At 38.8% G+C, this 17,211-nt stretch overlaps 1 protein-coding gene across 1 annotated transcript in view; it reads right to left on the bottom strand.

Moving 5' to 3' along the window:
- Window positions 1–16,934, bottom strand: part of LOC131685772 (nuclear pore complex protein Nup88) — a 236,965-nt gene extending 220,031 nt beyond the window's left edge. Inside the window, exon 1 of the mRNA XM_058969715.1 lies at window positions 16,535–16,934. Coding sequence (XP_058825698.1) covers window positions 16,535–16,747 — 213 coding nt within the window. The 5' untranslated portion in view covers window positions 16,748–16,934. The remainder of the gene's footprint in view (window positions 1–16,534) is intronic.
- Window positions 16,935–17,211: the final 277 nt, after the last annotated feature.

Genomic DNA, 17,211 nt, shown 5'->3' with positions numbered 1-17,211 from the left:
CGTTCAACCTTAAACGTGTCTTGCCTGTGCGTACAGGTTCGCATCTAACACCGAACCCAAGCGAACGATGTGCAAACTTAGGTTTAAACACCGTGTACGTACACCGTGTGCGTACACAAGAAAGGGAACCACAAAACAGAATGAGTCAATGCTAGTGATGATGAGTGAGAGAAAGAGAAAACTAGTATCAAGAACCTGTGTGTACGAGCACCGCGTACGTACATGGTGTTCGGTTGTGCAGACGAGCATGTGCTCGTGTTTCGGTACGCATAAGCGCGTTCGAGTTTGCACACGAAATGTGGGTATAAGATGAGCACAGAACTAGGGCGAACATAATGTTCGATGTTCATTTGGGAAGACTAATTTTTGGCGACTTGATTCACGCGCATTCATTGCAAAGTTATTAGAATGTGACGATAAAACAAATAAATTGATCAAATACGCATATAAATCACCCCAAACCCACACCCCATTTTCTTCCCTACTAACAAAATCCAACATCCGTAATACCTATGGAGATTGCGTGGGTTCCCCGCATCTTCTTAAGTAGGCATCCAACTAACATTTCTTTCCCTCTAGCGATCGTACGGACATAGTCAGGTGTGCAATGAACTATATTATTGTATAAAAAGATTCCATTGTATCAACCACCCATGATGAGTGCGGTCGTTTTTGCTATGCTATGCTATCTCCTCCTGTCTCTCCTTTCTATGCTTTGTGCGTCTACTCTGCGCCATGCTCTAGGACGTGTGTGCGGCCTTTTTTCATTAGAGGGGTAACCAACGACTTATGTTTGCTATAATGGTTTGACAGCTGATGCTCTAGAGCGAATCAGTCTTGACCATGAAACTAGACTTAGCAATAAACCTGCTGTCAGGAGTCGAAGGTTCCATTCGAGAGTTTCATTTTAACTTCATAACTTCTATAATGTATATTCATTTTTTGATTTCACTTGTTTCCCTTCTGTTTGTCATCAACTGAACGAAAATAACCAAGCTACCATGCTCCAATTAAATATTTATACTTAAATACTTAAATTAGGAAATAATCACATATTTTTTTCACGAAATAATCTCCTAAGGACAATGCAAGTTTAAAGCACAGGTGCATGTTAATGCTGATTTCATTTTGGATCGGAGTCGCTCTAAGTTCACTCTAAACTGTCATTTTTATATGGCTTTTGTAAATACTAGAGCGAGCCTAGAGCGACTCGGATCTAAGACCGTGGTCAGCATTAGTTTGGCGCAGAGCGAGTAAAGGCGCTTTAACCTAGGCTTAATGAGCCAGGGCAAGGTGTAAATACCTCTGTCCCACCCCAAAGGACCAAAGGAGTGACATTAACCTTCTTAGCAAAGTCACTCCCAACGTTTAATCCTAACCCCCTATGAACTCAAACGATCGGTACGGTTGTCCTCGCTTCTTCCTCATTCAAGTTTCAAAACGATTCGTTGGTTGAATTGTTCATTAAATGAATAATTCAATTGTCGTATTAGGGCATTGCAATTCTCAAAGGCCCCCCCCCCCCTCTCATATTTTGACAAATGTCAAAGTAAGCTCAGATGCCGAATTTGACATCATTTGGACAATTCTAGACCCCCGCCCAATTTGCTTGAAATTTTTGAAATTGGTGCTATCGGAAAATGTGGAGGAAAAATATATTAAATGCTATAACTTTTGAAATAGCAATCAGAAAATTACAATTTATACCTCTTTTTAAAGGAAATAACCTTAGTATTGGAATGAAGATATTCCTGTTCCTAGAAAAATACGGGATTGTGGGGTATTGGGTCATATTGGCCCCAAAATCCCCTATTTTTTGAATTTTTCTGCTCCGTGGTGCAAACCATACATATTTTGCAGTTTTTCTAATGTGAAAAAAATCTCAGAAATCGAATGGAACCTTTTAGACCTTTGTCCGAATACGAGAAGTTGGGGTTATAGGGCCTTTTGTTATTTATGTTAAATTTAATCATTTTCTCATGCATAAATCTCTATTATTCTTCATTCAATTTTAATAAATTGTACCTTGTTAAATGTGGAAAATTCTTAGAAATACAACAAAAATAGATTCGTTTGCTTTAAAATTCAAAAGCATGAAATTTTTTGACATTAACTCTACAAACCCCATTTTTTTCATTAAATGTCCTAATACCTCAACTTCACCTATTTTTCCAGGTATGAAACTTTTCTCATGTGATTCCTAAGCGCATTTTTCACTATAAATAGTAGATTAAATAAGAATTTTGTTGTTAAATGGAGTTAATGTGTGCGATTTTATGATAAAAATGTGAAATCGAGACTATATGTCAGATAATTTGATGTTTCTGAATTTTACCGGTAACGAATCTGTTTTTATTTTGTTTCTTAGGATTTTCCACGTTGAACAAGGTAAAATTTATGAAAATTGAATGAACAATAATAGAGATATATGCACGAGAAAATGATAAAATTTAATATAAATGACGAAAGGTCCTATAACCCCAACTTCTCGTATTCGGCCAAAGGTCTAAAAGGTTCCGTACGATTTCTGAGATTTTGTCACATTAGAAAAACTGCAAAATATGTATGGTTTGCACAACGGAGCAGAAAAATTCAAAAAAATAGGGGATTTTGGGGTCAAAATGACCCAGTACCCCACTTTCCCGTATTTTTATAGAAAAAGGATTATCTCCATTCCAGTACTAACGTTATTTAATTTAAAAAGAGGTTTAAATTGTAATTTTCTGATTGCTTCTTCAAAAGTTATAACATTTAATAAAAATATATGAACTTTTTCCCATAGCACCAAGTACAAAAATTTCAAGCGAAGTGGGCGGGGGTCTAGAATTGTCCAAATGATGTGAAATTTGGCATCTGAGCTTACTTTGACATTTGTCACAATATGAGAGGGGGGGGTCTTTGAGAATTCAAAAAAAAAATTTTGCAATGCCCTATTGTCGTATAATATTGAAACATATTCAAACCCAACTCTGCACAGTAGGTCTGGCCGTTTTAATATTTGCGACACATTATAAAATGCTTCAAATATTAATGTTGACAAGAGAAACACTAACGAATAACTGCAGTGTTTTCCAGGATGCTTTTCAATACTGGCTGTGTAAATAGAATAGAATAGAATAGATTTGAAAAATGTTTTAGGGGTTATTCACAAACAACGGTCAATAACATCGAGTGTGCAATAAATGGAGATGTGTGATCTTCTGTAAAGATGTTTGCAAAAATCAGTTCTTCAATACTTTTGAAGACTTCATCTTGTTTTTCATACTTTGAAAAAATCTCACTTCAAGCGGAATTAATCACTATAACTATGGCATCAAAATGAAGGTCTTGGATTTTCATAAAACATTCTAGAAGACACAATTGCTGTACGCTTTACCGTTTTCGCGTAAAAAACGCAATTTAGAATACATTTCAATTAGCTTTGAATCATTTAGATATGACAGTTATACCGATTTGTATGGGAATTAGACATGTGACCGCATACTTCAACCCGTAACACAGAAAACAGAACCCCGACTGCAATTGAATTTAATATCAGCCAGGTGTCAAAAGTGGTTCAAAGTAGGTTGGATTGGGCTGCAGTGAGCTGAAGCTATAAGTCCAAGCAAATTAGAACACATTTTATGAAGTTTTGCATCTTTTAGATAACACGCTAGTACCGATTTATATGATAATTTCAAGCGTGACCACACTTGTCAACTCGTACCTTCGGAACCGAAAGTCGGGATTAAATGAAATTAATTAGCAGCCTATGAGAACCTTTTATTTGAGACTAAGTTTGATAAAATCGGTTCGGCCATCTCCGAGTAACCGATGTGCAATTGTTGATCACATACATACACTCATATACGCACACACACACAAACATTTGCCGAAATCGACGAACTGAGTCGAATGGTATAATTACTCAGCCCGCCCGGCCTTGGCTAAACAGTCGATTTTCAGAGAGATTGCATAACCTTTCTATACAAGAAGGACAAAAAGGTTAATTTAGTTTTTATATTTTACATGGCCGATCTTATTTTTTTGCTATATCTCAGCTCAAATATATAAAAAAAATTAAATACTAAAAGTCAGCATTAACGGGCCGTTCTAACCATATTCAATGAAGCGGAAAACTATGTATTACAGCGAAGACCCGTTTTTATCAGCCCCCTTGGCTAATTTTGGGCTGACCAAATGGGAACAAAAACAAAACATATTTAACATTTTCTTTTCAATAAACCGAAATTGTAATAATGTTCTTCTTCAATCCGAAGACATAGCCTTATAATCCTGTCTGGTTGATAAAATTAGGTAAAAAACCGATAAAATCGGGGGCTGATAAAAACGGGTCTTCCATGTATATTCTTTTCATGCTACCGTGAGTTATTTTCTTTCTAGGCGCACATGTGAACGTGTGCGTATAGCTCTTAAGCAACAGTTTTCGCGCGCGATTCGTTTGTTGTAATGTTAACTACTTATTAGAAACAAGGAACCAGTGGGTGGGCGTAGCGTATTGGTAAATCGATTGCCTTGTACGCAGCGCACCTGGGTTCGAGTCCCAACCCCGCACATGGGGTTAGAGATTTTTCTAACCCGAAGAGGCGAATGACCTTAAGGTTAAAACCTCTATAATCGAAATAAAAAAAAACAAGGGTTCCTTGTGGAGGAAAATTTTATCCAAAAATAAAATTCCGAATGTTGTGCAATTGAAATTATCAATGCGGTGCGTGTCGACCTCAAATTAATTTGCATATTTCTACGTGAATTTACTCAAACCAGAATTGTACAGTGCACAGAAATTATAAATTAATTCACCAATCAAAGCATGTATTCGTTATTATATGGACAGATTGTAGGCATATTAAACATTTTCGGGCATAAGTGAACTGCTATGACTGGCGTATTTTTGCTCGATAATCCCGCTCAGAGCCAGCATCAAGACGCAGTTCAATTTACGACTGAAGATGAATTGGAACCGAAAATAACTGAATGAATGCGCTGCACCGAATGAATAAGCGATGAGGCAAACAACCGAAACATATCCTTCAGTGCGGCGGACATGAAATTAATTTGGTTCCTCACCCAAAGATGTCAATATTTCTGAGCTCTGGTGGTGGAGGGTGAATTTGGACCATGAGCATGTGTGTATTCTGGCCGTTTCGTTTCCACGGGTATACTGTTTCCAGTTCAAACTGAAAAATATCGGTTTAAGTTTGTTTCCTGTTTTGGATGTAAACTTTTCGTTTTCCCAGGTTTCTCCAGGAATCGACGCTTTGTGATAGCTAAATTATGTGACAGAATTGATTCTTGAGGACCAGAATGGAAAAAAAACAGAGGTGTCATCCTAGAAACTCGTGCTTTCAAAATGAGCCCTAGTTGTCATGAAGCGATCCGAAAAGTGGAAGTTTGGAAGCGATTTTATTTTCTGATCAATGCTCGGCACAATGTGTAACTCTTGGTTAATCTAATACTTAGTTAGTTCTATTTCAAGAAAGATTTATAAAAATGGTTTGAATTCATTAAAAAAATGATAAAGGCATCCAATTATATAAAAATGAATTTCCCAAAAGGATCATTATTTGTCAACATTGAATTTGGATTTTTCCTACCATCGTTTCAATTTTTCATTTAGTTAAGTAACTTCCTGCACGTAATTTCCGATGGTGGCAATTTATCAACTAATAATGAGTTATTTATCGCCATAATTAGCTTTTATGGCCATAATCTTAAATTATATGCAATCGCAAACTCCACACAGCAATCCGACTGTTCTGCGACTGGCCGGGCAAAAGGTGCGCACTTCCGTCCTTCTGCGTCGCCAAAATTGGCGATTTAAATTATAGAAAGGAAATTTTATTACTTTTTACTCCGAGGATGAGAGACCAAAGAAAAAATAATGGATTTTTCATTTTCAGGTTCCAATTTGTTCGAGTTTTTTTTTATTATTGCTTCAGGATCAGGTACCTAGCAGTACTCAGTCTCCAGGGCCAGCGTAATGATTAACATTTATTTGCCGGAGGGGGTGACCAAGAAGTTTTTTTCTTCCTTCGCTCAAATTGGACTCTTCTCTTATTCTTTGCCGCCGTCGCTGGCCGCACTCTTCTTCACCGGAAAAAAGGAGCCAACTTGTGGGCCGCGGCAATCTATATCGACATTATCGCATTTCGTTGCTCACTTTCGATGGCAAGCGGGAAAAATACACCTTAATTTAGCCAGCGCGCTCCGGAAAATTGTCCTGCATTCATAATTTTATGATCGTAACAAAATTATTCAAATTCACGGAACGGGAAGAAGATAAGAGGGCAAATTTCGTCAATAATTTACGATCTGCTCACGAAGGGGGAGGGAGGGTGTAGGAAGGAAAGTTTTGTTTCGAAAATAAGTAGGAGCTGTGATGAACTGGGATTGTGATGTTTTTTTGTTTTTGTAACAAAAACTAAACAGTTGTAGTCACATGAGGGACCTTCTTAAGGATCAATGATATATGATAAATTCCTCTAGCCAGTAATTCCAACTGAAAAGAAAGCAAAGATATCATCGAGTAAACATTCCATATTTTCCTTTTCTCTGATTGTGTTGGTGGTTGCCCGCTCACTTCTTAGCGAGCGAATGAAAAGAAACCATTAATAAAAGCGATTTCCCAACGTCTTTGAATCTTCCTTGCACACACGCAGTGCCATACCCACAAGGAGGAGGAGGGGTGCAAACTAGGCAAAACTTTTCCTCCTAATATTTATTAATCTTATATCTTTTCATTTCTTTCTCGTCGCCAGGCCCAGTGCCAGTGAGTTACACAAGTTCGACAAGCATTCCTTTCAAAACTACCCTCTCTTGATCCCCCCTCACACTCGACTTCCAAAAACCGGGCAAACAAACGAAAATATACAGTCACAAAAGCAGAAATATGTCTCTAGAGCGACACTTGCCTTGGGTTGGTTTGGGTATGGAATGGGGAGATAGATCCTTTTCATCATAACTGCTTTCATTCGTCTTTCGACATCTCAGCAAACGGATCATTTTCCTTTGGCGGCACCGAAATCAGCTCAGCTTTTCAACGCGGAGCAGTTGTTGTTAGCTAACGATAGGTTGTAATGCCATTTTTTATCTGTTTCGGCTATGTTCGGATGACTAGCTGAATGTTGGGGATGGGATGGGGTTTTCTACAATTCGGAGGAAGTGTGAGAAATAGTGATAGTGGAACGCACTCTGCGTTGTTATAATTATACGTTAGAAATAAAATAAGGTAGTAGTTGACAGCAGCGTCGTACTTTTGAAAGATTCAAACTTTGAATTCCAGTCTGAACAAAAAATATCGATCCAGGTGTCCAAAAAGGACTACAATTGATGTTCAGTAGAGAAGTTGAAAAATATTGAAGACCCTGAATAGACCCAGCCCTCTCTTGCTGTATAAAATCGAGAGATTCGCGTATAGCTTTTGTGTAGATAGGCAAAAGAGTTTACAGCCCAATACCAAGCAACCGGTTCGGTCAGAGTTCGTGACTATGAACCAATTTCACACGACGAATTCTAGATTCTAAAAGCTAACCAACTAACGGCAATGTCACTGTTACAGAGTGAATATTTCGAACCAAAACCTACCCCCGACTCTCCAACATACGAACCATCCACACTCAAGGCTGCCATCCCGCAGTGCGATTCCGCAATAAAAAGCAGGGGGTGATAATTTTGTGAATTATGACCAACAACAAAAAAAGAACGACTCCAGTCGCACTCGTAAACCAGAGGCCGGTCTGATGTCGGCGGGAGTACGTACGGACGTACGTACATACGTATAAAACCGGCGGGGGTGGCAAATGGCAAAAGTTCCTTCATCCTGCTGCTGCAGATGCAGCATCGGCCGGTCGCGTTGCTGTAGCTGGTAGCTGCAGTTGGATGATCAAGAAATACACTTATACGAACGGCGACGAGAGAAAGAGAGAGACAGAGGGATCCAGTCGGCGAAAGATGTGCAGCGAGTGGTCTTCCTCCGCTCGGCTCCGCAGAAAAATCGGAAGTTCCTTTTTCGGAAGAAAAACGTCGGAGATGCGGTGACGATGAGCTGCTCTGCTGGCGGAGGGTCGGGATTATTTTATTATTATGATGAGTGTGGGTACAATTTATACTTTCGAGATACTATTATTAGTGCAGTTGAAAATTTCTTAATACTTCCGTAATTAAGGATATCCCCTTTTGCCGGTGCTTCGGTGCGGATCCCGGAGTTGATTCTTGGTTTTCAGGCTCTTCCGGTACCAGTTGTTAATGCAGAGCCTCATGGTCATAAATATGTCATCTTTGCTATAGTGGTGCTTCCTTAGCAGCGACTCGTCTCATTGCCCTGTCCCCTTCGGCACTCCGGTGGATCTGCGTTGGCCGGACGGTCTCTTAACAGTGCCGTTTAATGTCACATAAAGTCCCGGTGCGCGCGAGTGCACGCGAGCGATGAAATACGGACCCGTCGTTCATCAGCTACTGGCTGCTGTCGGGTGGAAAATCCCAGTGTGTACGAGTATTTTACAAGCGACGTGATGTAATCGTAATCATGTCCCGAAGCATATTGATTAAAAAACTTTTCATTGTTGATTTATGTTCGGGGAGTGGTCGCTTTCAGCGGCTCCGTAAAAGTCAAAATAATAAGAAGATGTAGCAAGTATGTTCACCATTGCGCATCAATATTTGTCAACGAAAATAATTTGGGCGATTCTTTATGCCGCTGACATACACAGACAGTTCTAGTTATTGTTAAGCATGTTAAGGGGATACATACCTTTTTGTACGAAAATTGTCAAGAAAGTTTGATTTACGTAAAGGCATAAAGCAATGATTTCATTACACCAAACTTATAGTATTTTAGCATTTTTTTCAGTGAAATAAACAAGAATAAGTTTTTTTTCGATAGATGTAGTGGAGCTGTAGAGCTAGGTTCTCGGAAGGGCTCCCCGTCAGAATCACATACCACAATTTGCAGGTGAGACAGGGGAATGGCGCCCACTAAATCACTGCTTTAGGCCAATTGTAGCGGGCCGTGATTCTGAATGTGATATTCATTGTACGGTTCAGGTATGTGCGGGCGTAGGGACTCGCGATAGCGAGTATCATCGCGAAGGGATCGAGCATTTGTACGTTAACGTGTTTGATCGCGTGTGCGTTTGTATGTCGCGTGTGCTAACGTATATGTAACTTCGCGTGTATAAATTCTATTTTATAACCGTGTGCCTTTCGCATATTCGCGGGTGGTCTACAATGATCGCGCGCGGACCGTGTATCTGATACATATTTTTTCGTGTACGGTTCAGATTCTAGAAGAAAGTGGGTATCACTAGTGTTCCCAGTCATGTCGCAGTAGAACGTGTGGTCTAGTGGATATGAGCTTTATTTTTTGATTGGTCCAACTGGATGTATGGGCCTAAGTTGCTAGAATGAAGAGTAAAGATTTCCGAACGTGACCGATTCATGACCTCGCGCGTTTGCAGATTCGCGTTTGAGACTGCGTTTGTAACTTCGTATGTATTAAAACGTTGACATAATTACCGGAGTGTTATCAAGTATGCGCGATCGCGGGCATAGGTGTGCGTGGATGATCGTGAAGGGGTTAAGCGTTCGTATGTCGAAGTGTTTGTCGCGTGTGCTCACGTGTATGTGACTTCGCTTGCATAAATTCGATTTTGAAACCCTGCGGCCATTCACATATTCGTGGACCGTCATTCTGATAATTAGTTTTTAGTGTACGGATCACATTCTGACAGGGAGTGAGTTATAACCATATCACTAGAGTTCACCTTATCACCGGGGTGTAATCATGTTTGCGAGTTCGTGGGCGTAGGTTGCTTGGAAAATCGCGAGGGGCTCTAACGTTTGTACGCCGACGTGATTTTGTAACATATTTGCGTGTGCTCTTAAATGGTCGCGCGCACCGTGAGTCTGATATTAAATTTTCGGTGTGCGTTTAAAATTCTGACAGAGAGTGGGATCCCTTATATCGATAGGCTTTCCAGTCATGTCGCCATGATACGTGTTGTATAATAGGTATGAGCTGTTGTGACCGGTAAGTTAGTTTTCCTTATGGCGGCACCAGGCACAGTATGTGGCAAAGGATTTCTTTGAGGACTCACGAGGTGTTACAATGGTACGTAGTTTAATACACTCAAGTTTTTTTTGCGCGGTTTTTTTTGCGCGGTATTTTTTTACGCGGTTTTTTTTACGCGGATTTTGAAATTTACGCGGTTTTCATTTACGCGGATTTTGAAATTTACGCGGTTTTCATTTACGCGGATTTTGAAATTTACGCGGTTTTCATTTACGCGGTTTTTGAAATTTACGCGGTTTTCATTTACGCGGTTTTTGAAATCTACGCGGTTTTCATTTACGCGGATTTTGGAATTTACGCGGTATCCATCAATGAGGTTCCCTTTATCGCGGATTCTTAAATTTAAGTGGTCTTCATTTACGCGGATTTTGAAATTTACGCGGTTTTCATTTACGCGGATTTTGAAATTTACGCGGTTTTCATTTACGCGGATTTTGAAATTTACGCGGTTTTCATTTACGCGGATTTTGAAATTTACGCGGTTTTCATTTACGCGGATTTTGAAATTTACGCGGTTTTCATTTACGCGGTTTTCATTTACGCGGCTCGTATCCCCCGCGTAAAAAAAACCTGAGTGTACACCTTTTTATTATTCTTCTCCGTATCGCAGCTTTATTACTCGGTGGCTCAACTAGAAGTAATTGTACATGACAGTTCATCCCTATTCAATAATTCCAAAATTCAATAATGTATGTGCAGCGGTACCCAAGGTACCAATGAATAAAAAATGTGCAGGGCTCGCTATATCGTTAGTGAAATCTAGTACCTTTCTATAATTAATACTACCCTGAACATGAGCGTATTTTCTAAAATGGTCCAGCTGAAGGCCTAGGCTTCTAGGATCAAGGATAGACTTCCGGACGTGACCGATTTGTAACTGCGTGCGCGAGGGCATTTTTGTAGGTTCCTGTTTGAGACCGCGTTTGAGAATGTGTGAGTGTCAAGACGTTCACTATCACCGTTTTTGCTAACCCAGCTGAAGGTGGGTGTAGAATGGCAGTATAGGACTCGAAAAGAAGAAATAAAAGACAATATATGAGAGACGTAATAGATTAGACAGGTACAAGATATAGCTGGAGTTATCATCATCACATGAAAGATATACATTAGTACTTCAAACACTACTAATACTTGAATAGCCAACTACCACACATAGCACATCCTTTCTCAATTATCTATTTGTTACTGGTTGATTGTTGGCTATGAGCGGGTAAATAGAGGAAAGGTATATAACAGAAAAAAGGCTCACATCAGCCCTCCTCGATACACCACTATTGTAATCAACATCTTGAAGCGGGCTTCTTATATAAATCAAATCCGGTGTAGTCATAATGATTGGTGGATTATTACCATGGGAAATAATTAACCTCTATAGTAAAACTTTGGGCAAATAGAAACTAAAAAGAACGAAGGTCCTTATATTTAGATAACTCTATTGAATCTATTGTGGCTTGATGATGTTTACAATACCGTCAATCCCATCAACCTGCGGGAGGGGAAAATACTTTCGAGTCAAGTTATGACTTAAATACACGTCGTGGCTGTGGTCCACTAGGAGGTTGATAACAGTTTATTATCTTTCTCCTGACTAAACCAGCCTAGAGGCCGAGTGGCATCCGGCGGGTTGAAGTATCTCAGCTAAGAATTGATCCACTGAGTTCCAGTTCCCATGTCACAAGAGACGACTGAAAACAGGAGTCCTCGAGTCGAAGTGTTTCTCCATGCCGAGGACTGAATGGCTGACATGATTAAAATATGCCAGTCGCGCAGGGAGTATCATGGGTATTATCCTTGCTGTGATAAGGGAATCTGTTACACAGTGGACACATGTTTCTATTGCGACTAATGGCCATTCTGGGGTTCGCTAAAGGCGATCATAAGCCAACGTGTTTGGTATCTTCTATTTTCTGTACAATAAGTACCGGTAATGGAATCTTGCAGAGAACAGGACTTAGATGTAACTCTCTGCTCTGAAAATAGTACGCATGAATTGGCAAACTGACTCCTACCCAACGAGCTCGAACTGTCTTTATCTGATCATAAGTACATCGTTTTTGATCATTTGAACTTCTAGATGTAGTAACCTGTCGCGGTTCTACTGTGCGATAATTCAATTTTGAATAAGTGTTAGAAAAATTGGATTTAATTGTGTGAACTTAGTAAATAGAATAGATAGTAAATTCCCACTCTTTTTGATTAAACCGTTGATGCGTGTAGTTTCTGTTCAGATCTTCGGGGAATCGAAAATGGAGTCACATACATATATAGACGACGATACTGTTGAAATAAGGCTACATGATAAGATACCGCAGAAATGTTAGCGTTACCAAACAACACATGTCAAAAACGGAGAAGTGAATACCGTTAATGATAACACTTGGAAATTCTTTCCTAGGGTCTTCGGAACGTACTAATTCTGTAATCAGCCGCTATAGTTGTCCATGAACTGTGCGCAGAGGCTGCTAAGGAAATGCTATCTGTTATGACCAATACCGGTACACAGTCTTACCAATGACTGCCAACCGAGCAATAACAAATATTAACTAAGCAATGATCGCACCCAGCAACACGTTTCATTACCAACAGCTAAGTAATGAATGCGCCAAATGTCTCCAAACCGAAAACCACTTCCGTCAAAGAAGAAGCAAATACAGGTCGGACTCGATTATCCGGGGATTTAAAAAAACAAAATTTCTAGATACATTGAACCAATCCTTCAAAAATCATCTCGCTGATTGATTCTAGTGCAAACAGTAGCAGAGATATAACCCGAAGAAAAAACATTGGCTTTGGTTCTTTTTGGGCACTTTGCGCGGAATAACCCATATAGGGTAAACGAGCCCTTATTCATCTCATTAGCCAGGATGTCACACTGTTTCGTTAATAACTCGACTTAGAGTGACTGGATTACGCTTAAATAGGTCATCTTTGCTTCGTTCCGAAGTTAAATTTTTTGTTTGAAAAACGTGAAATGCTCGCGTTTGAGCGAAACGAAAAGTCGGGTTCAACGTATTCATCCTACCATTTGAGCTAATGCGTCGAATAGAGATAGCAGATACTGCTCTAATTAATGTGTTCAAATGGGTGAGATGAATAGAGGAGCTAAGATGAATTAGGGAGCCGTAACCCTATATGCTATTTTAGAGATAGGCCAAAATTTGAGAGAAGGTCAACCCCAAAAAAATCTATTGACTGCAACGATCGAATTAGCACTATAATCAGGACATTATAGCTGAAATTTGAATTCTTTTCGAAATACCCGGACAATCGAATCATTTTCCTCGGATAATTGAATCACGGATAATCGAGTACGACCTGTACCAATGAAAACGAATTTACAACAGTGACCCGGAAGAACAAGAAACAAATAAGATCCTCTGAACGTGAACAGCAAGAAAGCAGTACCGAGACGCAGCATACACGTGAAAGATACCGCAAGAGAAGGCATACCTAATGACATCCAAGGGGGATAACACAACTAACGCTTCACCTTCAAGAAAGATGATCAGATATTAGGCAACACGATACACGTGAATGGCTAAAACAACTGACTTGTCCCCAGTGAAGTCCCGGAAGGCATATGTAGAAGCTCTGGTTTGCTGACGAGAAATCGAAAACAAACTCTTGTCTTTTGGCTGCAGAGTCAAACGCCTGGCATTATGCAATATTAATTCCCCAAAAAATTGGATTAAACAAATTTTCGCATTAAGGGCACAAAGTCTAACTTCAATTAAGTCATGTTTCGAAAGTGCGATTTTTTATGCTTTCGAAAGGACGTTCAGGATTAAAAATATTCTCTGTAACCTTGATTTTCTGTTTCAATTTCGGTAAAATTATAGATTAAAGGTATCCCGATTACGTGCACTTGTTTTAGTGTGAATTAGTTGTTTAAGAAATTTTGCGCCTAGTTTAATTATTTTAATCCAACTAAACAAGTAGAGGAAGATGGGATAGATCGCACCCTCTAGGCAAAATGCAACCCTTGCTTACGTCGAAAATTGCTGAAAATTTTCAGAAAAGGGTGACACCAACCGGAAGTCAGCCATAGTAAATATACGCTGTCAAAGTTTGTGCTCTTCTCATGAAATTATTGTAGCTCGTGCAATAAGGGTTTTTCCCTCATGTAAAGGCTGTTTTGCTATTATATCAGTACATTCTACTACTATTTTACCGTTGTTCGTTATTCTGTCGAATTGCAAATGAAAAGTAATTTAAATAAAATAACTGTTTGCTAAAATTATATCTTTGCTCCATCGCACAATAGGAAGGTTCCATACAAACAGGTGGCCAAAAATATTTTGACTCATATTCTTTCGCGAAAATCTTGTTTGAGTTGTTAATAATATACGAAACTCATAATGGACGTATCCAGGATTAAAAACCTTAAGGGGGAGGGGGAGTGGTCGGGGGTTTGGTCTAAAGTATTCAAGGTGAATTTTTTTTTTCAAAAAAATAAAAAAGAGGCGCAGAGAGTTTTAGTCAATTCAATCACTTTCCATATAATGATGCAACATTTGAACAATATTTTCTTAAATTTTCATTGGTTAAGTGACAGTGAATTTCCGTAAAAATACGGTGTGCATCATAACTCAAAATCTATTGGACCAATCGATGCGAAATTTTCCACAATTCTTCTTCACATCATTCTCCAGGTCTAGAAGACCTTTCGATAAAATTATTATTACAACTATTTTTACAAAAAAATGTTAGTAGATTTTTTTTAGCAAAAATAGGACTTTGGCTTCAAAGTGTTACAAAAAACTCAATAATCGAAAAAAGGTAAAGTTCAGATAAAATGTGCTTTCTAACCCTCAAACAAATAGTAACGGAGAGAGAATGCAAGTCGCGAAAGAAACAGATGAATATTTTAATTTATTTACTTAAATAGATATAAATAGAAAGGAGCTTGAAGTGCATAGGCTATTTAACGATTATTTCAATGTTGAAATGACCAATGAGCTTTACAGTTAATGTCGCTCTTTCAGTTGATTGCTATGCCAATATATCTTCTTTATATTCATAGTTTGCGATTAATTGTTGTTTTATTTGGAATTTTGTTCCGGAGATATAGTATAATGAATCCTATATAAACCAACATCTCGAAAACGAAACGGTTAAAACTATCAGAATAAGTAGTGAAATACTTTTTTTATATTACGAAAAAAAATTCTTGGTCGCTAAAGCTGCTTTTGATGAGTCCGGGGCTCATTAATATAAGCATGAACATTTTTGAAATTACAAATCATGCTATTTAAGAATTTCAAATATTTGGTTGCATTGGTCGTGTTAACGGTAAGTTGGGAATTCCAGTATAGCTCAGTACCGGTTATTGCTACACAGTAATGTTGTATTGGAAAAATGTAGTCATATCAACTATCTTTTCAATACATACAATCTAATGGTAACCCACGTTCATTTCGTTGTAGAATATAAAGCACTCAACCGAAACATGTACTGAAGTATCCTTTTCTGGTCTACTAGTTGAGACTGCCTTTAAAACTTCAAGTGATGCGTTCTCAAACTCGGGCAAATAAAATCTTCGCTATAAGTTAGAAGATGCATTATCCTTGTATCCCCCATCAAGAATTCCGGGGGACTTTTTTCCCGGATCCAATTTATGGATATATTAGGACTTTGATTGGTTATTTTTCATATAATTCCATATTAATGCAATATATATATGAATTTCCAATAATGTAATCACAAAGCTGGCATTCTTAGCTTTATAATGACATATCTGAACATCTTCATTTCATTCAAAATTCAGCAAAGATACGAACAGTTGAGAAAATGCACGTGATATGTCTATTTTTCATAAGTTTTATCTTTAGACATCCATGTTACACAGTTTAGTCAAATATATTTCCGAGCTGCTCTGGAAATTTCTTATCTAGAGTATATATAAACATGGTTTAAATTGGAGTTGGTGCAATTTTCGATTTTTGTCCACATGCTTTCCCCCTTTTGTGGAATTCCGAAAACAAGACTCCTTGCTTGTTCATCAAGCATTGTACCCCGTTATTGCGGTGCATTCTGTTCCGATTGATTTTGAAAACATGAATAATTTTGTTTTTGACAATTTTGCAAAGCGTTGTGATTATGATTACAGAGAAAAATGTTGGCTAAATGATTTAAATAATTAAATTTACCCAAATAATGTTCTATGGTTTAGTTAGTTATGATCATATTTCCTTGAGGGGTGCGTTTTACCCCATCTTTCTCTAATGGTAAATAATTTCGTCTAAACTGTGTGTGTCTTGCGGTCTGACCTAAAATAATTAAATTTTGCATTCGTATTTATAACGATCCGTTACTTGCGGTACGGAGGCAAACATGGCAGCACTGCCTTGCTCACATTCTCTTTCTCTCTCGCTTGATTTTATAAACAAGAATCAACACGAAGCAAGGTTATGTTCCCGTGGAAGTTGCTTTCTCCCGACAGAAATACCAAAAAATAGAACCTACCTGATACTTGGCCTGCTCGTCCCGTTTAATATTAGCTGCCCTCCAGTTCAGCACCAGTACGCTACAATTTTTCTGATTCCACACAAACAACATATCATCCTTGGTTTCCAGCAAATTTTGCGTTTTCTTCCGATCGTCCGGAAGGCAATCGCGAGCTACCTCAAACAGCTTCAGCTCATTGAAGCCGAAACTATCGGTCGAAGTTACCGCCATCGTCGCACACACTTGTATAATTCACTGACGGGGTCACACAATCCACTAATCACAAACCAAATTCGTATTGCAAGGGAGCGATAATCAGCAATCAAAATATTAAAACCGACCGATTACAAAACAAAAACAAATCATCCACGGCGGCTTTTACGACTGCAGAAACGAAATGCGAGAGCGAATACGGAGAGAACTGTCAAACTGCGAAGTTTGATCTCTTGCCGAACAGCTGCTCTGCTCAGTTGGGTGTGGCCGATAAAGACCGATACAGCCAATCCTCCCGATGGACGCTAAGCGCGCGTGAATTTGTAAGGTTCTATGATGCGGAGCATGTGAAGATTGGTAAATTTTATTTTTGAAATTGATTGAGGAAAAATTATTTTTATGTTGAAACTGTTTACACTGTGGACCACTTAGCGCAGTTTAGGCGCCGTCACAATTATGACACTGCATTATTATTCTGAATT

The sequence above is a fragment of the Topomyia yanbarensis genome, chromosome 2, assembly GCF_030247195.1.
Source record: "Topomyia yanbarensis strain Yona2022 chromosome 2, ASM3024719v1, whole genome shotgun sequence".
Lineage (NCBI taxonomy): Eukaryota > Metazoa > Arthropoda > Insecta > Diptera > Culicidae > Topomyia > Topomyia yanbarensis.
The sequence above is the reverse complement of the archived record's forward strand: the minus strand, read 5'-3'. Positions and strand labels throughout refer to the sequence as shown.